We start from the raw sequence: 24,641 nt of genomic DNA, 5'->3' as shown, positions 1-24,641 counted from the left end.
CTGTCCAGATCTGTCTGTCCTTGGGACACTTCAGAGCCCACCCCCTTTCTCCAGGCTATGTCTCGCAACAATCTAGCTTCATATTCTCTTGGGTGTTTTTATCTGGCTGGAAAGAGTTCTTGAACTCCTGACCACAATTCTTGGTTTTCCTGGATAGAGGGGTGTGTGTGCACAGACTAGAAATGAGCCTGCTATATAAAAGTAAGACTTAAATTCATTGCTCCTTCACTTTTTACCTCTGGATGCACCCACAGAAAGGACCCACCCAGAAGGGAATGAGGTCCTCAGTCTGAAAAAGATCCCCCCCCCACTCCTGCCTTAAATTCACAATGAGCACTGGGTTGCCCCAGCCACTCTGGGCAACTTCCAACACATATAAAAACATAATAAAACATTTTTTAAAAAACTTCCCTATACAGGGCTGCCATCAGATGTCTTCTAAAGGTTGTATAGTTACTTATCTCCTTGGCTCGGAGGCCGCATAACTCCATACTGTCCAACATTTCTCTGATGAAAACAGGAACGTCCTAAGAAAAGTAGGACATTCTGGGATCAAATCAGAAAACTGGGATGGCTTCTGTAAATCCTGGACTATCCCTGGAAAATAGGGACACTTGGTAGGCCTGGAGTCTTATCGTCAGTATTGTTCTAAGAATAGTTGGGGAGCTTTCCCAGATGAAAGATCAAATTACCTTAACAGGAGCCTGTCTTTTAAGCTCCCTCTAAGATTCCTGACCATACCTCTCCTGCTTATGCCAATTAAACAGTTCAAGACATGTAAATAGGCAGACAGACATGCTTGAGCACAGACATCTGGAACATTATTAAGATACAGATGCAAATTGCTTGTTTAGATGTAATTTCCCTCCTAAGGTCAAGTGTTAGCCTCCTCCATTCAGCATCAGCAAAAAGCAAACCGCAGTACACAGTGATGAGAGTCAAAATACTTCGGGAGGCCTTGACTGATGAGCTTAATGCTCTTGTTATTTGGAAGAAACTCATGACTCCTGTAGTTTTCTTGGAACTAACTTTAGAAACCAATTTGCCATGCCAAGTGCATTTAAGTTGCAACCTACTTGGTTCAATTAAGGTAATATATCAGCACTCATTAGAAGAAATTAATAGCAGCAGAATGTCAGACACTATGTACTATGCAATTAGAAGTTCTGGCCCCTCGTGGACATTGAAAATTCCTTACTGGGCTTCACAAAACTGAAAGTGTTTTCTCTTATTAAGGCTTCTGGCAAAATGTGTTTATTTTTATTTGGGGCAATGCTGGTAACTGGTGGTTTTATTATAGGCCTTGCATTATGCGAACCTTTGAAAGAAATGTGTTCCTACCCTGCCCTGAATGCCTGCTTTTATGTTCAGAACTTGATTTCTTGTGTGGATATGTTTAACAAACCTGCCGAGTTATCTTTTATTTGCAGCACTGATGCCTTAACAGTCTATCATACCTAAACAAATACTAGTAAATTGAAAACTCAGACATTGTCCAGGCCCCTCCACGTAGTCAGTTTGATGTACTTTGCAGCCAACATCTTTTCCCTTTGTGGGTTATGAATGCATACATACACATACATACATACATACATATGCACAGATTGTTTTGTTGTGTCTGTTTTAAGCAATTTATTTGTGCTTTTATCTCATGTTTTTATCTTGTGAACCGCCCTGAGATCTTTTGATGAAGGGTGGTATATAAATCGAATACAGAGCTTTCCAAACTGTGTGCCTTGGCATTAGTATGAGAGCTCCCAGAAAGGAGTCCGTGCCCTTTCTCTTCGTTTTGCTGCTGTGCTGTGCTGAGCTAAACCATAGTTTGGTTTAATTTCTTGCCCAGATGCAGTTTATCTCAGCTGTTTAGCTCTCCCAGACAAACCACGAGCCATGAACCACAGGACAAAACCTTGATTAGTTTTTGGTTTGTCTAGAGAGTGCCAAACCACAAGTCCAGGCTTGGACAAGGCACTAAGCCAAACTATATGCAGCAGCAAAAACACCATGCTAAGCAAAGCGGTTGCATTCTCCTCTTCCAGAGTCTGCTTATTCATGCCAAGTCAGGTTTTGGCTTAGCATGATGTGCGGAACAGATTGCAGTATCTAGGAAGCTGCCTTATAATGAGCCAGACCATTGGTCCATCTAGCTAAGTGTTGTCTACCGGCGGCAGCTCTCCAGCATTTCAGGTGGACCTCTCTCCCAGACCTACCTGGAGATGCTGGGAATTCTAAACATCAGATAGTTGTTTATCTTTGACATCTGATGGGAGGGTATTCCACAGGGCGGGCACCACTACCAAGAAGGCCCTCTGCCTGGTTCCCTGTAACTTGGCTTCTTGCAGTGAGGGAAGTGCCAGAAGGCACTCGGAGCTGGACCTCAGTGTCCGGGCAGAACGATGGTGCCCTGTGTTGGTGCCTGGTGTGGGCTAACTGCCTGCAGTACCCTAAAGCCGACACCAGGATGAGATGATTTAATTCCACGAATTAAAAGGGGCCCCAGGCATTTAGCCTACCCCCACCCAAACTCATATTTATTTCGCGTTAAGGAAAGTGTGGGCTGCATACACTGGAAAGTGTGGCTGGACATTTGCTGGAACTGACAGGACTCGGCAGCAAATAAAATGTCTCAAATGTGTTGTAAAGTGCAATATGCAAATGTGACACTCGATGGCAACAGTGAGCTACGCCAAATTCAATGTGTTTTTCAAAGCACTTTTTTTAAAAAAGCATTTTGACAGTGTTTTTTATATGCCACCTCAATAACAAACCAGGGATGCCAACTTGAAAACAATATTTTTTTTGGGGGGGGGGGAAGCAGGTAAGCCCCGCCTTGCATATTCCATCACATGATGTGGTGCACTGCACACTATTTGAATGGGTGGAGGTGGTGCTGTGGTCTCAACCACTGGAACCTCTTGGCCTTGCCGATCGGAAGGTCAGCGGTTCAAATCCCCACGACGGAGTGAGCTCCCGTTGCTCTGTCCCAGCTTCTGCCAACCTGCCGTAGCAGTTCGAAAGCACACCGGTGCAAGTAGACAAATAGTTACTGCCTTGGCGGGAAGGTAAACAGTGTTTCCATGCGCTCTGGTCTCCATCATGGTGTCCTGTTCCACCAGAAGAGGTTTAGTCATGCTGGCCATGATCCAGAAAGCTGTCTGTGGACAAACGCCGGCTCCCTTGGCCTGAAAGCGAGATGAGCGCTGCAACCCCATAGTTGCCTTTGATTGGACTTAACCGTCCAGGGGTCCAGTTTACCTTTATTAATATGATGATTTGAATGGCAGTGTCCATCATCTTGGGGTCGGAGGCAAGCCCCGCCGCAAATATCTTAAGGGGGTGGGGGGGCGAAGGGACCTCAGCCCCCAAGGAGTTGGCTCCTATGATAGAATGCATGCTCAAGAAGCAACATGCGTCGCACAACCTTTATGCAAACGCCATGGAGGCTCAATGAGCAGGTGGCCCCGAAGCGACCAAACAAAACGCATCTGGAATGTGGGAAGCGCGCCAGCTGCCGCTTTGCTGCTTCAGAAATCCCCTTCTCTCTCACACACACACACAAACACCCCGCCGAGCGGTTCTTTCTTTTTTCCCCTTCCTCCATGCGCAACCAGGTGGGCTGCAGTCGCTTTATCCGCCGCGCCCCCGGCTCAGCCTGCCCGTTGCTTAGCGCGCTCCCTCCTTCCCTCCCATCCCCGGCTCCTCCCCCTGTCCAGAGCACCAGCCGCATCTCGCTTTTCTCCCCGCAGGCGAAGGGAGAGCGCAGCGCCAGGCGAAACTCGGCCGGACGGAGATTCCCGCCAAAATGGTGCCCGGGCGACGGGCGCTCTCGTGGGCTGCGCTCACGCTGGTCCTCCTCCTCGTGTGCCTGAGTCCCGGTGAGTCAGCCCCGCACGCTGGAAAGGGGCCGGGGAAGTGGGGCTTAGGGAGGCATTTTTGTGTGGAGGGGGAAAAGAGGGCGGCGGGCACGCAGGATGATGCCCCCCAAGGCAAGCGGGCGCACGCTGAGGCTGAGCAAGGCAGCAGCTTCCCGCCAAAATTCCCCAAGGGAGAATGGCTGGTTGGAGCTGGGAAGTAGGAAACTCCTGATCTGATGTCCCCTTGCTCATAAAAACGAGGTTCTAAGCTTTGCATCCAGGAGGGATGTCCCCCCCCCCCCCCAGCAGATGCCCAGACACACACTTCAAAACAAAACAAAGCCCATTCCATACCGCTGCTAATAATACTCAACACATATTATTAAATGTGTAAACAACACTTCAGATGTGATGCATATAATGTGGATTTGCTTTGCTGGATGAAAGAGACTGTGTTCCCTCGCCTAAACAGCCAGCTGTGGAAGCAATCATGTTTTTCACTCCCAGCCCAGGACAGTCTCTTCGCTTTTTCCAGAAAGTATCCCCTTTATAACCCTGCTGATACCGTAGCTCCAATATTGCCACGTCGTATATATGTTGCCAAGGTTGCATGTTGGATCCCCGTATGGGTCAGCTGCAAATTCCTGCATTGCGGGGGTTGGAATAGAGGATCCTCAGGGTCTATTTCAACTCTATAATTATATGATTCCATGTCACAAAGTCTGCCCCCCCCAAAAAAACTGGGGACCTTATGTTTGACATGTCTGTTTCAAAGGCATAGGTGTAATCTCTAGGCGGGCATACAGCAAAGCAACCTTTGCAGATTGACAGTTACCAACAGAGTTCATTATGCTCCATCCTTTAGACAAGGGGGTTGTGGCTGGATTCCAGCTCCCATTGGCCCCAGCTAGTAAGGGCAGCGGTCGGAAATTATGGGAGTTGTACACAACATCTGAAGGGTACCACATTGGCTAGCCTTGCCTCGGTTCTCTAATCGGGTTCTAACATTACACTTTTCTGGAATGAGACCCCTTAGTTCCCTGGATTGGGGTGGGGCTTCAGACAGGCAAATTTCTACAATTTACTATTGTAAGTAAGCACTGGGGGGGGGGAGAGAAAGACCTTCATTTGGCGACAGAAGCATCTTGTTTTCTGCAGGCTCACCTTTCTCAAACAAATACATTCACAACTCATGCTAAGAGAGCAGTGCTTTGCAGGAAACCTTGTAAATTATTTCAATCCTGGTTTATTTTGATTTTGGATTCCTTTAGGTGTATCAAGAGGAAATAAACTTAAGCTGATGCTCCAAAGACGGGAAGGTAAGTTCTCTGTCTCCCAACTCGTGGCTCTTTCTGCCTCAGCTGTTACCTGCCAGAGAAACAGCAGCTAACACAAACCAGAGCCACACCTCCTGCCCATATCTTGGGTCTGTTTCAGAAGGCGGCAAGGCTGGGTGGTGCAATGCGCCAGGGCGCCGGGGCGCCAGGGGGGCACCGCGCTGCACCCACCAGACAGCCGTGCCGGGAAACGGGGCGGGGGGGCACCGGAGGGATCTTCGCACCATGGCGCCAGGGCACCAGATACACTTAAGATGGCCCTGGGGGCAAGTGGGAGAAATTTTCAAGGGATTAAATGGCTTGTAAAAAGAGGGACACTTAATTCCCAGTACATTTCTGAGCACAATTCAAAGTGTTGGTGCTGACCTTTAAAGCCCTAAACCGCTTCGGACCAGTATACCTGAAGGAGCGTCTCCACCCCCATCGTTCAGCCTGGACACTGAGATCTAGCGCCGAGGGCCTTCTGGCGGATCCCTCACTGCGAGAAGCAAAGCTACAGGGAACCAGGCAGAGGGCCTTCTCGGTAGTGGCACCCGCCCTGTGGAATGCCCTCCCATCAGATGTCAAAGAGATAAACAACTACCTGACATTTAGAAAACATCTGAAGGCAGCCCTGTTTAGGGAAGTTTTTCATGTGTGACATTTTAATGCGTTTCAATCTTTGTTGGAAGCCGCCCAGAGTAGCTAGGGAAACCCAGCCGGATGGGCGGGGTACAAATTATTATTATTATTATTTATTTCCCACCTGTCTTTCCCCTTGTACAACTGTCCCATTAGGGACTGTGGGAAATACGAAGTTAGTGAAAGTCAAAAGCACCCTTCAATCTAATTTTTACAGGCTATGATGGCCACTGTTGCAAATCAGAGGAAGACAGAACATGTAGTTCTAGGCTCTTGTCTGGAGTCATCCTTCATATGCCAGTACAATACCCAGGGATACTTCACTGCAATTGTCCAGTATCACAGAATACCTCTTCTCATGTTGTTTGATATACAGTCCAGTATGTGCTTGTCACACAAAGCAACACAGAATTTAGCATTCAAAGTTGCATAACAGATCCACATGCAAAGGTTTTATACATTTTGATCTTCAGAATGGATTAGGAGTTTTATTTATTGTTCTTTATAAGCATTGTAGGATACTTCAGAGCAGGGATGAGGAACCTATAGACCTGTCAGGTGTTTGGACCCCCAACTCCTACCAGCCCCTTCCACCTGTCAATCCAAAACATGTAATTGATATCTGCTTGTGACAAGTGACATTATCTAGAGAGTAAGCAACCTTTAGGTTAAACCGTTCTTGGGTCTGCCGTCTCTTGCATTTCAGCTCCTGTTCCGGTTAAGGCAGATGTGTCTGTCAAAGAAGATAAGGCCAAGGAGTTTTTGAGCAGCTTGAAACGTCAGAAGCGGCAGCTGTGGGATAGGAGTCAACCAGATGTACAGCAGTGGTACCAGCAATTTCTCTACTTAGGCTTTGATGAAGCAGTAAGTGGCAACATTTTCTATTTTGGAACATCCGAAAAGGCAACTCACTGAAGCCCCCTCCAATTGTTATGTCAATTAATTTACTTTTTATGATTGTTTTCGTCGTCTTCGCGTGAAACAGGGTTTAGAGTATTTTTCTTTCAGATAGAAGCAGGCATGGTCTGGAAAGGGGAGTTTTCTAGTGGTTAACTTGGGTCTGATTATGTGAAGTTCATTGAAACAGGAATCGGATAGTCCACCCCAGCTCTTAGAACTAGGAAACCTGATCTGGGCCAGTGGCCACGTCGTCATCTCCCTTACCCTTCATGAGTCAGATTGGATGGGTGGGTGGCACTACCTACCTGTCAGTCATATGACATCACCCTGCACTGCTTGCAAATAGTTTGATGCAGGTTAAAAAGTGCTTTGAGACTCCAGGTGCCTACTGCCCATCATCCATTTAAGGTGTCAAGTTTCTGATTTTGAACACACAACACCTAATAACACTGTCAGAGCGGGGCAGGTCGGCGTGTTTTCCTCCTTTTAAAGGAAACAGCAGCTGACCCAATGACTTTAATGTAGAAGGCAACTGACAGCTTCACAAACACAAGACTGGCAATCTTGTGAGCAATCAAGGAAAGCAACAATTTTACAACTTTGTATATACACAAAACAGGAAGTAAAAGATACAACTTTTCCACTGCTCAATGCTACCTTTATTGCAGTAGTAGCATTGGCAGTTCCCGCCTTTTAAAAAGAAAATGTAACAACAAAGGGAAACTTTTGGATAGTTTTCTTCTAAATATTGTGTGGAACAAAACTTATTACAGATTTTGCTCTGGGGATTTATACAGCAATTAAAATGCAGCAATTTATTACATTAATGTATTGTAGTACCTGAATATAGCAAAGGAAAATTTATTGAGTTCCATGGCTGTTGTAGACTGGAGAGATATTCTAACAGTAGCTTAAATATTGAGCCTAAGAAAACTACAAAAATGTAAACTACTATATAATTTAAGGTAAAGGGGCCCCTGACCATCAGGTCTAGTCGTGTCCGACTCTGGGGTTGCGGCACTCATATAGGCCGAGGGAGCCGGCATTTGTCCGCAGACAGCCTCTGGGTTATGTGGCCAGCATGACAAAGCTGGTTCTGGCGAACCAGAGCAGCGCACGGAAATGCTGTTTACCTTCCCGCTGTAGCGGTCCCTATTTATCTACTTGCACTTTGATGTGCTTTCAAACTGCTAGGTTGGCAGGAGCTGGGACCGAGCAACGGGAGCTCACCCCATTGCAGGGATTCGAACCACCGACCTTCTGATCAGCAAGCCCTAGATTCTGTGGTTTAACCCGCAGCGCCACCTGGGTCCCCACTACATAATTTGATTACCTTTAAATATCTTTTAAAACAATTGTGAATCAAAAGAATTCATACACCTGGGCAGGTAAAAAGATCCAATAATATTAATTATTCCTTTTCTTCATAAGTAACAAGGCACATTGTGCTTTATTTAAAGATATCATAATTTGGATTACAAACAAACAAAACTGGGATCCTTTCATGAACATAAACATTAATGAGACTGTTTTCTTTGGAGTGATATAGCATCATCATAGGCTAAGAGCAGTGAAATGAGGTACTACTGTAATAAGTGATTAAATATACAGCAAACATTTTGAGGGTTTGGGATATAGGTCAGAACTTGAAGTAGAGTTGATTTTATAGAATTTCAGAGTTCAAGTTAGTATGCGAAACTAAAGTTTTGAAACCTCTCTGAGCTTGGTAAATTGTTGAAAACAGCCTATACTCACTCTTCATGTCTAGGAATTTTAAATTGGTAAAAGGTAAAGGTACCCCTGACCGTTAGGTCCAGTTGCGGACGACTTTGGGGTTGCGGCGCTCATCTTGCTTTACTGGCCGAGGGAGCCGGCGTACAGCTTCCGGGCCACGAAGTACTTAAATACAGGGAGGTTTTTAATTTAATGTGAATACTGTGCAAAATGGGTGCGAGTCTAGAGCAGTGAAAATGAGTCAACACGTGTGATGTTGCATAAGCATAGGCTCATAGAAGTCCCCCCCCCCAAGAGTCATCTAGTTTTCAAATATGAAAGATTGTGCAGGCTTCTAATCAACTTTTTAAATAATTGGGCAGGCTTCAAATCATTTCAACGGTTTTTTTTTTTATCCTAAAGCTTTGCTTTGTTTCTTCTCAGACCCGTAATTATTCTGCACTGCATATAACAGAATTGCATGCATAAGTTGATTTGGGTAACAGTATGAATAAAAGAGAAACCTTCCAATGCAATACAGGAAGTTGTTACTATTTACAAAGGTGCTGACCCCTTTGCATGGCAAAGTTGCAGCTAGTAGCTGATTGCTAGCACTTATTTTTTTCTTGTATGCAGAAATTTGAAGATGATGTCTCCTACTGGTCAAATCTAGGCCGTAGTGGCCATGAATATTACGGGGGTTATTACCATCACCATTATGATGAAGATGCACCTATTGGCCCACGAAACCCACATACCTTTAGGCATGGAGCAAGTGTCAATTATGACGATTATTAATCTCATCTCTCCTTCTCTGGATTAGAACGCCAGGAATACGGATGCCGCCCAAAGGTGCCTCTTACGCTTCTTTGAAATTAACTAGTTTGTTATAAACATTAATAACAAAGAAGTAGTAGTTATGGAATGTTTTTATATCCACTCAGTAGCATAACATGTATAAACGTTAGCATTAAAATTTCTTGATAAGTATTCTTCCCAGTATTTTTGGTGAAATTATTGTAAGACGGAATGGTTACCTTATGAAATTTCAGTTATCTTGAAGGACGTTCCAGTCTACTATAACAGTGGGTGGCATATGGCTTTGGTAAAAAATCAATGCGCCCTCCCAAAAGTGTGAATTGATAATCAGACCCTAAACATTCATATATTGGCAGAAACCATTGCTTACAGGGTTGCAACAAGAACTTAAAGAGCCTGTTGGATCAAGCCATCGGCCCATTTAGTCCAGCAGCCACTTCTCACAGTGACCCATCTCCCAGATGACTATGGGCCACCCGCAAATGGAACTTGAGCACAGCAACACTCTCCCCTCTTGTTGTTTCCAGCAACTGGTATTAAGAAGTATACTTACTATGGAGGTAGGACCATCTTCCATGAATTTGTCAAATCCCATTTTTAAAGATGTCCAAGTTGGTGGCCCTCAAAATAGTTTGTCTTTAATCCTCCAAGCTAGCAGTATAGCATGAGCGCCGTTATAATAATGTTCTACTACTTTAAATAAAATAGTAAGATACTGTTTGTGTAGGGATTTTGCATTATAATTAAATTAGGGGAATATGAACGAGTGGTGTGAATGTGTTAATTAGTACTGCAAATAGCAATGCAGTTTCCTCTGCATTTGCTACAGTGGAGAAAAAAAGTGGACTAGGCTATATAAACCATAAGTGCCTACTTAACTCATTTAAGATCATGAAATTATCTTTGATTAGGTTGTACTTATACACCGTTACTACTCAAGAGGACCAGTTACTGAAAGAAAAACAGACTACCAATGTAAGTTTTCTGTAACTTTGTCAATATGCAACACATGGTTGCAGCATTCTTACATGAAAAACTGATATTTGTAAGTTTCAATATTTTATTAAAATAGCATATTCAACCACTGGTAACCAATAATACATTAACTTTCCCCCAGATTGTGCACAACACAGTAGTGATTTAAAATAGCATTTATCCATGGAAGTCAGTGAAAATATTTTCAAATTCAAGTGTGCAACTAGAACTAAACATTGGGGGGGGGGGAAGAAAACCCAATTTCAAAAGAATACATAAAGCTCTCATACAGAATTCTTTTTTTATTATAATCCTATAATACTAGATGCCAGTGTTTTCAATCATCTGACAATACTGCTTGCTCTTTTTTTCTTTATGCATAGTATCTCTCATTTAAAGTACCCACTTTTTATAAATAAATTGGCATTTTCCCATCCCATCTGCAGCTTCACAAAGAAACCAGTAAATAAAACTGTCAAGGACAGTCACAACAAAATGATCTCACAGCAAGATATAAAAACTTGAAGATACTAAAAAAAGGATGCGTCTACCCTATTTTACATAAAAAGACAGATTTAAAAAGTGCAAGGCAAAGATTGCAGTTTTCTTATTTAGGCACATCCACTTCTTTAAAGCAAGCTTCAGAGTGAAATTTCCAGTTTTTCTTCATGATACCTGTTTCGGAAGTCTTTTTGACAAAAGACAAATTACACCTTTCAAACACAAGGAAAGGTTTTCAATTCCTTTCCGACTTAAAAGAGTTTTTAGTTATGTCTGGTTCTTCCTTTTTTTATCCTGGCAGGTTTTGGTTTAGGAATATATTGGTTATTTGCTTGATATTCCAATTCTTTGCGGAAGTAATGAATTGCTTTATTTAAGCCTTCTTCCAATGGGACCTATTACCAAAGAGAGATACAGACAAATAAGTCAAGTTGTAAAAGTGCTTCTTATTTGCTCATTGTGATTGTCATAAGTATGTCAAGCAGGGTTATTTATTTAATTTGCTTATTGCATTTATATCCCACCTTTCCTCCAAGGAGCTCTAGGTGGTGCATTTACAGATACTTCACCAAAATAACTTAGATAGCATTTGTATCCAGCGGCAATTCCTGCGAAAACTTAGTAGTTCATACCTTAAGATCTGTGAAGTAGGCAGGGCTTTTTCCCCCCAGCTGGAATGGTGTCCTGGCACCTTTCAGAGAGGGTCTCCTCATGAGCTGGAGGTGCAGCAGGGCTTTGCTGAGGATTTTCAGTGGAACAGGCAGGCGGGGGAAGCCTGAGAAGGTACTCTATCATCTGCTTCTTTGGCCTGAGCAAGTGGGGGCAGGCTGCCTCTTTTCCTGATCAATGGGAGAGATTTCTCAGGAGTAGGGTGTGTGTGTGTGGAGATCATGAATGAAGGAGTAGCCCAAACTCAATCCCTTCCACCCCACGTGATCTCCATGGTAGGTGGAGAGATCGTGGGGGTGGGGAGCAGGCTGCTCCTTCACCCACACGTGTCTGGAGTAGATGGCAATTACAGTGGTGCCTTGCTAGACGAATGCCCTGTAAGACGAATTTTCCGCTATATGAATAGGTTTTGCGATCGGACGTTGTCTTGCAAAGCGTGGCCATAAAAACCTCCGATCGCAAAACTTAGCAAAAGGGGAACCAGCTGCAGCGCAGGAAGAAGGCAAAGGAAGATCAGCTGAGAGCTGTCAGCGCCTCTCAGCTGATCTTCCTTTGCCTTCTTCCTGTGCTGCAGCTGGTTCCCCTTTGTGTTCCGCTGGTCTCTGCCAGTGAGGGGCAACCGGCAGAGACCAGCGGAACACAAAGGGCTGTAGCGCGGGAAGAAGGGGGGGAGAAGTGGAGGAACGGATACGTTCCCCCACCGCCACACCATGGCCACCCGGGAGCATAGGATGGGGCTTCGGAGAAGAGCGCCTTTCTGAAGCCCCGTCCGATGTTGGCTTTGTGTCGGGCAGGAGAAGCGGTTACTCTGCTTCTCCCGCATCAGCCTGGCACACAGCTGCTTCCCTTGGCAGCCGCCATCTGAAGCTAGGCGGTGCCTGCCGAGGGAAACGAAACTGGCTTTGTGCCAGGCGGCGGCGGGAGAAGCAGAGGAACTGCGCCCGGCACAAAGCGGCGGCTGCTGCTTTGGCTTGGCGGGGGCGGGAAGAAGGGGGGGAATTCCTCCCCTTCTTCCCGCCGCGGCCAAGCCAGTCCCCGAGCCGAAGTGCGGCGCGACGGGGACTTTTTGCCGTTTGCCTTCCCCAAGCCAAGGGGGAGGCAAATGGCGAAAAGCATCCACCGCGCCACACTTCGGCTCAGGGACTGGCTTGGCGGCGGCGGGAAGAAGGGGAGGAATTCTTCCCGCCGCCGCCAAGCCAGTCAGCGGCGGGGGCTTTTCGCCGTTTGCGTTCCCCCAAGGGGGAGGCAAACGGCAAAAAGCCCCCTCCCGCGCCGCACTTCGGCTTAGGGACAGGCGGGATGTGGGGGAAACGCAGGAAAGATCCTGCGCTTCCCGCCCGACACAGCGGGGGATCGTCCCACTTGTCCCTCCCCCCGCCTGACAGATCCGGCATTTGGCTCTGTTGGGCGTGGGGAGGCACAAGCGGAGGATCGGACTGTGCCTCCCCCCGCCCGACAGATCCGGCAACCCCAGGATCTGTGCTTTCTATCGGGTGGGGGGGGGAGAGGAACGAACGGGGAGAAAGGGCTGCTTTCTCCTCCTTCATTCCTCTCCCTCTGCCACCGACAGCAAAGAGAGCTGCGGGGCTGTTGCCGCCTGTCTTCCTGCCTTCCAGGGAGCCAAGCGAGCAAGCGCCGCCACTGCCGCCAGTCCCCGGAGCCCATAGGAACGCATTAACTTTTAATGCGTTCCTATGGGAAACGGTGCCTCGCAAGACGAATTTTTCGTTGGACGAATTGACCGTCGGAACGAATTAAATTCATCTAGCGAGGCACCACTGTACCTGCCTTCCCCTGAGCAGGCTTGCTGCACCTTTCCTCATGGGGGAGACGAAATGCATCAAGAGGAAAGGCTCTGGGGAAGGCAGGCACTGCAGCAGCCAAGCCCACAGAGCCTGAGATTGTATGAGTGGCAAGTAGCGGGGGAGATCTGGCATGCGGGCAAAGGAACATTTCCATCACCCCCACAATCTCTCTATGCCTCCACCACAGCTGCCTCTTGGGGAAAAGAGGAAGACAGCCCATGCAAAGCCGGCTGAGGCAACACTGGAAACAGAGCATGATAGATAGAGTCTGGCTCTCGAGGAGACAAACACACACACCAGCCCAAAGATATCCTCTTTGGGCTCTGCGGTGGGTCTTCTCAGAGAGGTCCACACCTTTGGGACTAGGAAAGAAAAAGGCGCTGGAGGTAGGTAACTGGCAGTCCTTAGGTACAACCTTCTCATTTGCCCCTTCTGACTTATTCCTCCTCTACATTAGCAAAATATGGAAGGGGGGAGAAGCACACCTCCCTCTTCCGCTTTTGCTGGACTACAACTCCCATCATCCCTGGCCACAGGGGGAAAAGAGAAGAAGAAACTGCTATGGCATAAGTTTGGGAGCTCTTCAACTACCTCTGGCAGTAACCATAGACTAGAGTACGTCATTCATCAAACTGATAAAATTTGCAAATATGGAAAACTGTGGAGTGTGTTTGAAGTATCACAGTCTCCAGGCACCGCCTCTTCCAATAGCTTAAGGCAGGAGTGAAGAGTTGGGCTCCTATAGGAATTTGTAAGGCTACCTAGAAGATGGTAAGTTGGGTTCCCAAAGTTCTCCCTGAGAAGAACTGGTGGGTTTTGAGGGCCCAATAAGTGGAATGCCCAACTTCGCCATATCTACCTTTTCGTACCTCTATCACCTTTCAGCAGACAGGGCATAGCACTTGCTCATAGATAATGAAGAATGCAGCTGACAAAACGAATAATCAAGCTCCCTCAGAAATTTTTGGATTGTTACTCACTTGAATAAACTGAAGCTAGGATTGCAGCAATGATCTGTTCTGAATAAGGAATTTTCAGCCTCTTGCTCTAATGCTTTTCTATTTCTTCTGCCTACTTACAAAATACGCAACCTAGAAACAAGCTAGCCGCAAGCCAAAACTCAGAAGTAAACCTCAATGGGCATTATTTATGTACAAGATGCACCATTGAATTACCACCCTTATAATGTTGAGCAGGTTATAAATTACCTAAATAAAATAATAATTTAGGTAATTTATAACCTGCTCTTCATTAAATCGACACAAGAGTAGGGTACAACCTAAGAAAGCTCTCTGAAAAAAATCAAAACCACAACGATGATAAATTATAGATGTAAGAATGTGTCTAAACTAAGGCGGACAGGTATTTGTTGCACACCTCTAGTGTTTACCCCTCACTGAACTATATAGTACAAAAGTATACTAGCTTCTATGGGGGGGGGGATAGCAGGGCTTCACACAGGCTTAATTTCAAACCTACACCCAACCTGCATGCAGACACACACAAAAAAAGCATTCTGCTTTCCTACTAGCAGTGTTACTGCTAAGAAAATGGATGTTAAGGATTCTCAAGGCATCTCTGTCCGAAAGGTAGAAAGCACAATTAATCATTACCACTCTATAATGACCTACTGTTCAATAAAACTGGTTTCAATGGGAGCAGAGTCAGATCCACAAAACACACATTTTCCTTCACTGCCTTTGTTAAAATCGCTTTCGCTCTCAAGGGCCCCTGCTTATTTGCTCTAGATTTAACTAGCTTAGCTGTTTGTTTTAAAGATGAATACCAGGAAGTGTGGCTATTATCTATCAAGGAGCAGTAGCAATATTGATTTCTTGGGGGGGGGGGGAACTCTTTCCAAAAGGAGGTAGCACAACATGGAAGGATTTGCCCTGCACAGCAAGGAACACTGAGCATTATTCGGTTCTTGATGGTGTTGCCTTTCAAAAATACTTGCACACAACACTGGTTAACTCTAGAATTACATACCACAGGTTCCCAACTAAGTAGTAACTTGGCTTTCCTGATGTCCGGCTTCCTTTTCTGAGGGTCATCTTGAGCTTCTGACAGAAACTGGATTTCACTTCCACTGCCTGCCAAAAACAACAACACCAAACTCGCAAATATTACAAAGCTACACTGGTTCCTGGTGATCGACTAACAGTTTCAGAAGTCTGAAACAAATCAAAACAGGTAGTTTTCAAATGTCCCCCTATACCACACACGTTTTCCAAGACAGGCTGAAACAAAGGCTTCACACACCTACAGCTCCCCTAAACTATGGTGTGCAAAGTCCAAGAGACCAGACAGGTCCAGTGCAGCCCCATCATCCTTATTGTTGGAAACCCAGAAGGTTCATCCCAACATTAAGCGCAAGTAACAGTTCTGGCAGAAAGTAGCTTCCTTGTCCACTCCTCCTGATGCACCCCTAAAATGTTCCACTGAGGGTCGGGGTACCTGCTAAGTGGGCAGGGCTGAGGTACAGGGGTGCACCATCATGGAAGCTTAGCTGGCTCCAAGCCTGTGTTCTGCGGGCACACAATCTCTTCTGCCCAGGTAAATTCTTTTTCTCCCTTCCTTTATCCTAAGTCCTATTCAGCAGTTCTAATTTCTCATCTGCTGAGGTAAGTATCGATGAGAGGGCTGGGCTTTGGTCTTCCCCAGTAGTTGCCCCATGTCCCCAGTAATTCCTGCCACCCTTCATAAAGTTGGAGAGAGAACTTCTGAAGCAGGAAGTATACTACTTGCATACTGTAATATTCTGAATCACACAAGGTCCCCCTGTTCAGCCATTTGCCTCAGGCGTGTAAAAAGTGGCGTGGAGGAAGCAAGTATGCGTTTTCTCGCTTGTACCTCGTGTGATTCCAATCGCGTGGGGAATCAGAACACCCTAACAGGGCAATAGCGTTATTTATCATTAATATTTATTAGTTGCTTTCCTCACAAAAGTGACCCAAAGCAACTTAAAAGTATACCAACCAACCAATAAAAAAACTTAAACCCACTACAGTGGTACCTTCACTTACTAATGACTCGACGTACGAATGTTTCGAGTTACGAACGGAGCTCTGTCCGCCATTTTGGATGCGGCGCGAATAGGATTTTTCCGACTTACGAATTTTTAATAGGGGTTGCTTCAACTTACGAATCCCCCCCATAGGCTTCTACTTACGATTTTTTTTTTTACTTACGAAGGTCCGTTCAGAATGGATTAAATTCGTAAGTCGAGGTACCACTGTACTATGAAGTTAGGCTTTACAGAACACATCCCACTAAGAGAGGCCCCAAATGCCTGAAACCTTTCAAATTACAGGCCTTTAAAAGCCCAGGTAAAATGGGAAGGTTTTGCCTGATACCTTAAAAAGATAAAAGTTGGCACCAGGCATCTATCTCTTATAATTTCCCTCATTGTAACTCCAGCCCAAAGTCTGCAACCAAGCAGAAGTGGCTTCCTGGCAGTAGGGTTGCTGCTGCTTCCTGGTGGGCCAACTTCCCGGGCACTACCTTTTGGTTAAGCAGCACTGGTGGGAAGCTAGTGTTGCAGCTCCACCCCACCAGGTGAACCTCTTCTCCACTCATGCAGTTCTACTGGATAAACCCCAACAGGTACATGTAGGCAAGCTGTTCCAAGTTTATTCAGGGCAATTATATGTCATACTTACCAACGAGTTTCTTAATTAACTGGGCAAACTCTAAAATAGAGTGTTCTTCTGGATTCCCCTAAGGATGTAAGAAGCACTATTAAAATGACATTTTACCAAAAAAAAAGCTTTATTTTGCAATAAGGTAACTAGCAAATAAAAGGACTAGATCAGGCATAGGCAAACTCGGCCCTCCAGATGCTTTGGGACTACAACTCCCATGATCCCTAGCTAACAGGACCCAGTGGTCAGGGATGATGGGAACTGTAGTCCCAAAACATCTGGAGGGCCGAGTTTGCCTATGCCTGGACTAGATCCTAACTTTTGTGCTGTGAACAGGATGTGGTTTCCTGCCTCCCCCTTCTCTCTGCAGCCTCCGTGAAGAGCTGTCTTGAGAGTGGGAGTGAACAAACCCTCACGAACAGAATGGCAATTGTGTGAGGAGGAATAGCTAGACGACCTTGATTCCCCTTTCTTATGCAAATAGAGGAACCCATCACATACCAGCAACCTTCAACCAAAAATGATGTCACTAGTCATTACCACATTTCAGAGCAGGAATAAAAAGCCCACAGGTAATATTTACAAACATGAGTCTAAACTGCTTAAGGCAATTTTTGTTTCCATAATACAATCCTGGGAGAGAGGAAACTTAGGTGGGGTAAGTCACAGCATGGAATCTGACATTGCGTTAATAAGATGTTTCCACCGGTGCAAGCAATTCTGCTTGCCAGATGGAACAATCTCTGCTCTCTTCCCCCCACATGCTGTTCTGGGGGTCATCCTGAGTGGACCACACGAGGGCAAGGTGGGGGGAGCCCCATGGTGCCAGCATGTGTCCTTGTGGCGGTTTCTGCTAGTGCACTAGGTTAGCAGAATCTGGCCCAGTCTCTAGCATTACATATGCCGACGTCCACACACTGCAACGCTGAACTGAACTTATAAATTCTGTTTTGCAAAAGGCTTTGCTCACAATCAGAGTCGATAAGTATCTGAAGAGGAGGAAGAACGCTGGTGAATTCACAATGCCAATTGTTCTCAGTGTGCTGAGCATGTTTGTGGCAAAAGGAGGAAAGGAAGGGAGGGTACATCGCTACCATTATTCTCAGAACTTCATAGTGCCAAATGTTTCTCCCGTTACTAGATTCAACGGATTAAGAGAATGGGCAGGTAATTCCAACACAGGGTCTTAAAAGATCAAGGAGAAAAAGGAAAGAAGAAAACCACTTGCTTACCAAGTTAACAGGACTGCTGACATTGCTGTTCATTAAGGCCACTAGCCCATTCACAAGGTCGCTGGAAAAACAAAACAATACATGACAACACAGCTTGAGCAGAGTTACTTCCTCATGCGTTTTACAGCCTGACTGTCCAAAATGCTGGGTTTTGGGGACGGGGACGGGGGACGACGACTAATGGCACCAGTTCCGTGCAGTGGCAACTTTAACAGAGTATCGGTCCTGAAATAACCAAACCATGGAACCTTAGGTGGGCTCCCAGCAGAGCACATTCTGCACTGGGGCAATAAATTTCTGCCTTATCCATTTCCATACAGTACCAAGCAGCAGGCCAAAACAAGATGCATTCAAGTAGAGCATGGAAGGAACCATGTGAATAGTTCACGTCCAATTTAACTGATTTACTTGGCCCCAAACACAATCTGTGTCTGCCCTCTACTTAAGTATGCAGTGTTCATTAATCTGGGCAGAGAATTCCAGTAGTACTAGTTTTTGTTTTGTTTTTTAAAGAAAACTGCGCTTTCATGTATTTGTCGCACTAAATTTGGACAAGTGCAGGATGGGACAATATACTGCTATTCAGCTACAAACTCGGAAAATTAGAATATCGTCGAAAAGTGCATTTATTTCAGTAATGCAACTTAAAAGGTGAAACCAATATATGGGATAGATGCATGACATGCAAAGCAAGATATGTCAAGCCTTTATTTGTTGTAATTGTAATTATTTGTCGTTAGGCGGGTCAATTATAAATGGAATGTAATTAAAGAAATGCAATAGCGATGTTTGTTTATTTTTGTATTATTGTAACCATTTCTTTTGTTGCATTACTGAAATAAATGCACTTTTCGACGATATTCTAATTTTCCGAGTTTCACCTGTAGGGAAATCAGACTCCCCTCTTCTCCACCTCAGCTTCCAAATCAATCAAGCTGTCACTGAACAACAATAATCAACAGCATGATTTAAAACCTCCGGAAAAGTCGTATTTGACTGTAGCAGAATTTTATTATTATTAAAGGTTTTTTTTGATACAGCAAGATAAAAAAAAGGAAGGAAGGAGAAAATAGGGGACTACAGCAGCACTTTAAAGGTTAAGCAATCTACTGTGCCTTTTGTAGACTAGAGCCTACCACCATTGTCGGTGCACCATAATATTAAAAGCCCCACTGGCTAAAATCACTGGTTTCTCTTTCCAAATACAAATTGCATATCCATTGTGCAAACACAAGATGGCAGCAATGGACTGAGTCCTCTAGCATGATTGTTTTCAACTCAGAAATATCAAAATAAAAAAATTCCTTCCAGCAACACCTTAGAGACCAGCTAAGTTTGCCATTGGTCTGAGCTTTCGTGTGCATGCACACTTCTTCAGCTACAGATATTCAGATATTCTGTGTATCTGAAGAAGTGTGCATGCACACAAAAGCTCATACCAATGACAAACTTAGTTGGTCTCTAAGGTGCTGCTGGAAGGAATTTTTTTTATTTTGCTTCGACTATGTCAGACCAGCACGGCTACCTACCTGTAATCAGAAATATCAACTAGTGTCTACTGAAAATCTGCTCTTCGGACTTCAGACTGTCAAGGCACCTATTTCCTACTTCAGTGTCTGCTATTCTGTTTTTAACAAAATTTGACCATTTATTTAGCACCACAGCGGCATTCAATGAAACCAAAAAGAAATAAAAAGCAACATTCTGACATCACTGCATGACTAATGTTGAAATAGGCTTTTCTCTTCCCCAGCACTCCACATTCATTCTTTTTTTTTTTCAGTGTCCCTTCCTCAGGTATACTGAAACAAGGAAGGCGAAAGAAATGTACCTGACATACTGAAATGCTCTGGTTTGAGTCCCAGGCCCATATACCTAGGGGAAAATAAAATAAAATGAGTATTACTGATAAGAAGTATCAATATGTCCATAACTTTCACTGACAAACATGTAATTCCTCTCCAATTCGTTTGTGACAGTGTGTTGAAAGCAAAATCTGTCCTGGTCTGATCTATGGCTAGATGCACGGGTTAAACTAGCTTATATACAGTGGAACCTCGGTTTACGACTACCTCCGTTTACGAACGCTGCGGACCCGGAAGTGTTTACATCCGGGTTCCGCGGCGTTGGATGCGCAGACGCGATCTGCGCAGCTCATGCATGCGCAGAAGCGATCTGCGCAGCGTGTGCGCAGAAGTGCTCTATCACGAATACCTCGGCGAGCGAACGCCTCCGCGGAACGGATTGCGTTTGCAAACCGAGGTACCACTGTACGCCTCACTATCATTTTGATAGTCATAGGGTGGAATAATTGAGTTTCACCAAGCTGTCTTGTATCCAGAGTTTGGCCAGATCCAGACTGATCTAGCTACATATTTTATTTCCCTTTACTTTTTATAGCATCTCTGGACCAAGTTTTTCTCCACCATCTTTAATGTGCCACTTACAAAACAAAGTTGTTTTTTAAAGAAAAGAGTATATTCCAGTTCATATGGAATGAATTTTATTTTTGTTTCCTCAAGTGGAAGGGAACAGATATTTGTATATGGGTTGACAAAAGGAAACAAGATTTGAAGTCATCCCCTGCACCTTTGCTGACGGTTTGCAGAGTTGGAAGAATTCACACCCTTTTTTGTTTTCCTGGGGCTAGCTGAGCGATTGGGCACATCAGCTTGTTCCCCAGCAACAGTCTTCTCAAAACACACGCAGGCTACAAGAGCCCTGCTTGTACACTGCTGTTTGCCAGAAAGCAAAGCGTGCCAGTCTTCTGCAGTTCTCTGGAGTGAATCTCGTGAGATTTTACTGCTCTTCAAAATGCACATCAAAATATCTGCAGGAGAGCCCTCCTGAAAAAAACTTTTGTTATTGACTTTGCGACACATCCCAGCTCTGTCCTACTAATATAAAGTATTAATGTAACAGCTGGTCACGAAACTAATCCACTATGGTCACTAAGTTTAAAAAAACAACACAACTTAATAGGAAGTTTCATTTTCTTATTTTTACTGGGTGGTACCCAATGGTGTCAACTTGACGGACAGAAAGCATCTGTCTTTGGAAGACCAATTCCCCCCCAGTTCCTCCCTTAAATCTGCTCTAAGCATCCAGGAAGCCCTGGACAGATTTTGGGAGGAAAATCTTCAAAGATTGTCCCCTTCCATGTTGCATTGATGGATGCCTCTCATCAGCAGAGCCACCACTGGATACAAAAACAGTAACTCAAGCACCCAGCTACCAGATGCTATCTCATAACACTAGACATGATTAAGGACCGGTCCAACACATACATCCTCGCCATTTCTTGACTGCAGCATTAAGGGATGGCTGGGTGTATGAATAGCTGTCACAGACAAATTATCACAGTCACAACTGCCAGGTTACCCAATATCAGCTCAAGGTCCTTTTCAATTGGGACAGTTCACATGTTTAGCAAAGAGGTATTTCATTTTGGTAAAAAAACCCCAACAACAATGTGCATGCTTGTTTGAACCAGTCCTGTGTGGAAAACAAATAATTACACTGAAGCTCTAGTTTAACTCCTGTTAATAGCCAAATAAATGACTTGATGTTATGGGTTCCCCCCCCCCCCTCAAGCAGAATAGAACTGGACATAAAAACAGATTTCTGTGGAAAGCTGTCTTTTAGTATATTTACTAAGACTGCAATCCTATGCACACTTAACTTGAGATCAAGTCCTATTGAACACAGTGAGGAACTATGCAAAGATTGCGCTCTAAAGGTAACTGAAGACCTGAATCAAACGACTGTCCATCACAATAGCCTGATTACGTGGTTCAGCGCAAATTCTTTATCCAGATAACTTGAAGTTCTGCACCGTTTTAAGAGATTTTAGTGAACTTACTGATACAGGACCGTTCAAGCTCAGGGTTCATGTTCTTAAACCTACACAATTCATACAAGTGACATTTCACAAAGCGACAATTTATTTTACTTGGGTCTTCCCCGGAAATCCAATGAACAGCAAATTGAGTTCAGAGGGCAGGATGGTAAATACGTACAGTTAAGGGTTCTCCCTGAAGAGCCTGCAGGATGAAGTTACTAACAACTCTGCCATCATTCATGTGCATCCGTGGGCCGAAAGTATTGAATATTCTTGCAACTCTTACTTCTACACCCTCCTGGAAGAATAAGAAAAAAGCTTTTTTTGTTTTTAAAAAATGCACTGGGCTTTTTAAAATTCTCTATTGCTACCCTACCCCAGAAGGATGATGACAGTTGACAAGACACACAAAGCCAGGTTCTATATTTGCTTATGAAAAGGGGGAGACAAATCCCACATTGCCGTGTTATCTTACAATTATCATGCCTCTATGCCAAAACCCAAGTCACTTAACATGGTTTTAGCATATTCCATACTACCTACATAATTTTGCTGTTCTTGGATCTATTTCTCAGAGATCAGTCCGGTATTACCAAAGGGGTCCTGGTTTCAACCAAATGGGTTCCTAATTATTTATTGTTCATCTACTAAACTGCCAGGTGCATGAAACACTTCAAGCAAACCAGCGAAACTAATACTGCTGGGTTTGGCCTCTAAGCGAACCATGTTTGGTACCCAAGCAGCACCAGGAATAGGAGGCAGTCTATACCAATTGTACAGCAACCTTTCATGCGGGAGAATGTTGGATTTCACCAGAATCATTCACTCACACCACCTAAGTGACCTTGTATTTCTGTATCATGTGTTGCAACTCTCAAGTTCCGAACGTTTTTGATTCTGCCGGCCAAATGTCACAATCATTACCTGCTTCATATAGGCATAGCACATTGTTTCGGCAACCCTCTTTCCTTCGTCGTAACATGCTCTAGGTCCTATGGGATTCACGTGACCCCAGTAATCTTCGTTTTGTGGGTGAACTTCAGGATCTTGAGAGTGGGGGAGGGAGAAAGCAATCATGAGTTTGACTATTCAGCAGCACAGAAAGGATTACTTATTAAGGTACTCTCTACAGCAGGGGTCAGAAAACCTTTTCAGCAGGGGGCCGGTCCACTGTCCCTCAGACCTTGTGGGTGGCCAAACTATATATTTTTTGGGGGGGGGGGAATGAACGAATTCCTATGCCCCACAAATAACCCAGAGATGCACTTTAAATAAAAGCACACATTCTACTCATGTAAAACCATGCTGATTCCAGGACTGTACGCGGGCCGGATTTAGAAGGCGATTGGGCCGGATCTGGCCCCTGGACCTTAGTTTGCCTACCCATGCTCTACAGAGTGGTGGGTACCAGGGTTGAGTTATAGTCTTAAGTTTTTTTGCCACAATATCAATTTCAAGAAAGTGACACTCTCCACCTCTATAAAGCCTTGTTCCTACTGCTGGGGCTGTTTTCAGATACCGTTTGGTCCATTGCTGTTGCTCTGATGCAATTTCCCCCATTTCATTGCTCCCTGAGTGATCCCAGCCAATCAAGGACCACATATGGGATGCAATGTGAAGACACTACAGAGCAAAGCTTGGGCATTTGCCAGCTCCACGAGGGGCAAATGAAGCCCATTTAGAGCAAGGTCAATGCTTCCTATAGTCTGTCACGTAAGAAGTTATTCAGAGCTAGCTGGCCATTTTTATTCTGTCTGAAAAGATTTAACGGAACCACACTCAGCTTCTAAAATGCTTTCCCAAGGACTGATGGCTAGAGAAAGGCTAAACTGGGGTAGGAAAATGAATTCAGCGTGATTCCTACCCAAGCACCAATGATCAGCTTGCAAAAAGCATGGGGCTATGAATGTGCCCGCAAACCGCCCTTTTGGCACCCCATCATCCCTCGTCCCACATACGATGTCATATATGACATCAGATGTAGGACAGGTGGGTGTGACCTGCTAAAAATGACCAGAGGTTTGCTTACTGCTGGGCCAGAGTAACTCACAGGAAGACACATATGGTACATGCATGTGTATAAACAACCTACAGATGTCCCATTAGCTCACAGTGGTACAAGAATAATTTATCCATGGCTTTGGCTCACTTCACATATTATGCAAGTCGAACGTTCTGCCTAATTTGCAGGACCTTCACCACAGGTCAGAATGCAGGGGGGGGGGGAGACCTGAAGCAAATGCAGTAGCCCCCAAGCAGGAGGCACCTAAACACACTTCAGTGGTGACCAAAGGAAACACATCAGAAACTCCCAAATCAAGTAGGATGCGTCAAGGCTTTATGGGGCGGAATCAACTAAGCCATATCATGCCATGCACTGGTGTTCTATTTGTTGAACGCAGCAAAAATATTATTGGGACCGAAGAATGAAAAGGATAGTACCGTAGTATATTGAAAAGGTAGAGGAGGGATTGATCCTGGAGTACTGAGGTACTATCAAGCCCAGTTATCCATGGAAATTAATGCCCCCAAGATCAAGCTTTTTGTTTGTGTAGGTGAGCAAAAGGAACATTTTTAAAACAATATCTTCAACAAAAGCATAGTAAGATCCATTGACTGCAGGGCAGGGGGTCAAATTTGACCAAAAAACGTAGCAGGTGGAGAAGAACCCTTGACAGCTCTCCCTGCCTTGCTTAAAACTATGCTTGGAGGCCTCCATGCTTGTGGGAC

At 44.8% G+C, this 24,641-nt stretch overlaps 2 protein-coding genes across 3 annotated transcripts in view; one reads left to right on the top strand and one right to left on the bottom strand.

Annotated features, from left to right (window-relative positions):
- ECRG4 (ECRG4 augurin precursor) overlaps positions 1-10,466 on the top strand; it is a 28,731-nt gene extending 18,265 nt beyond the window's left edge. Inside the window, exons 3-6 of the mRNA XM_035115067.3 lie at positions 3,747-3,875; positions 5,126-5,173; positions 6,519-6,676; positions 9,062-10,466. Coding sequence (XP_034970958.1) covers positions 3,803-3,875; positions 5,126-5,173; positions 6,519-6,676; positions 9,062-9,223 — 441 coding nt within the window. The 5' untranslated portion in view covers positions 3,747-3,802 and the 3' untranslated portion in view covers positions 9,224-10,466. The remainder of the gene's footprint in view (positions 1-3,746; positions 3,876-5,125; positions 5,174-6,518; positions 6,677-9,061) is intronic.
- The window catches only part of UXS1 (UDP-glucuronate decarboxylase 1), an 83,946-nt gene continuing 69,591 nt past the window's right edge, over positions 10,287-24,641 (bottom strand). For both annotated transcript variants that reach the window (XM_088667582.1, XM_035115065.3), the window contains exons 9-15: positions 22,836-22,957; positions 22,090-22,209; positions 19,902-19,945; positions 18,071-18,131; positions 16,857-16,914; positions 15,184-15,287; positions 10,287-11,115 (exon numbers count right to left, since the gene is read on the bottom strand). In XM_088667582.1, the coding sequence (XP_088523708.1) occupies positions 10,984-11,115; positions 15,184-15,287; positions 16,857-16,914; positions 18,071-18,131; positions 19,902-19,945; positions 22,090-22,209; positions 22,836-22,957 (641 nt within the window). In that variant the 3' untranslated portion in view covers positions 10,287-10,983. The remainder of the gene's footprint in view (positions 11,116-15,183; positions 15,288-16,856; positions 16,915-18,070; positions 18,132-19,901; positions 19,946-22,089; positions 22,210-22,835; positions 22,958-24,641) is intronic.

The sequence above is a fragment of the Zootoca vivipara genome, chromosome 4 (assembly GCF_965207765.1).
Source record: "Zootoca vivipara chromosome 4, rZooViv2.hap1.1, whole genome shotgun sequence".
NCBI classification, from domain to species: Eukaryota; Metazoa; Chordata; class Lepidosauria; order Squamata; family Lacertidae; genus Zootoca; species Zootoca vivipara.
Note: the sequence above shows the minus strand (reverse complement) of the source record. Positions and strands in the feature narration are given on the sequence as shown.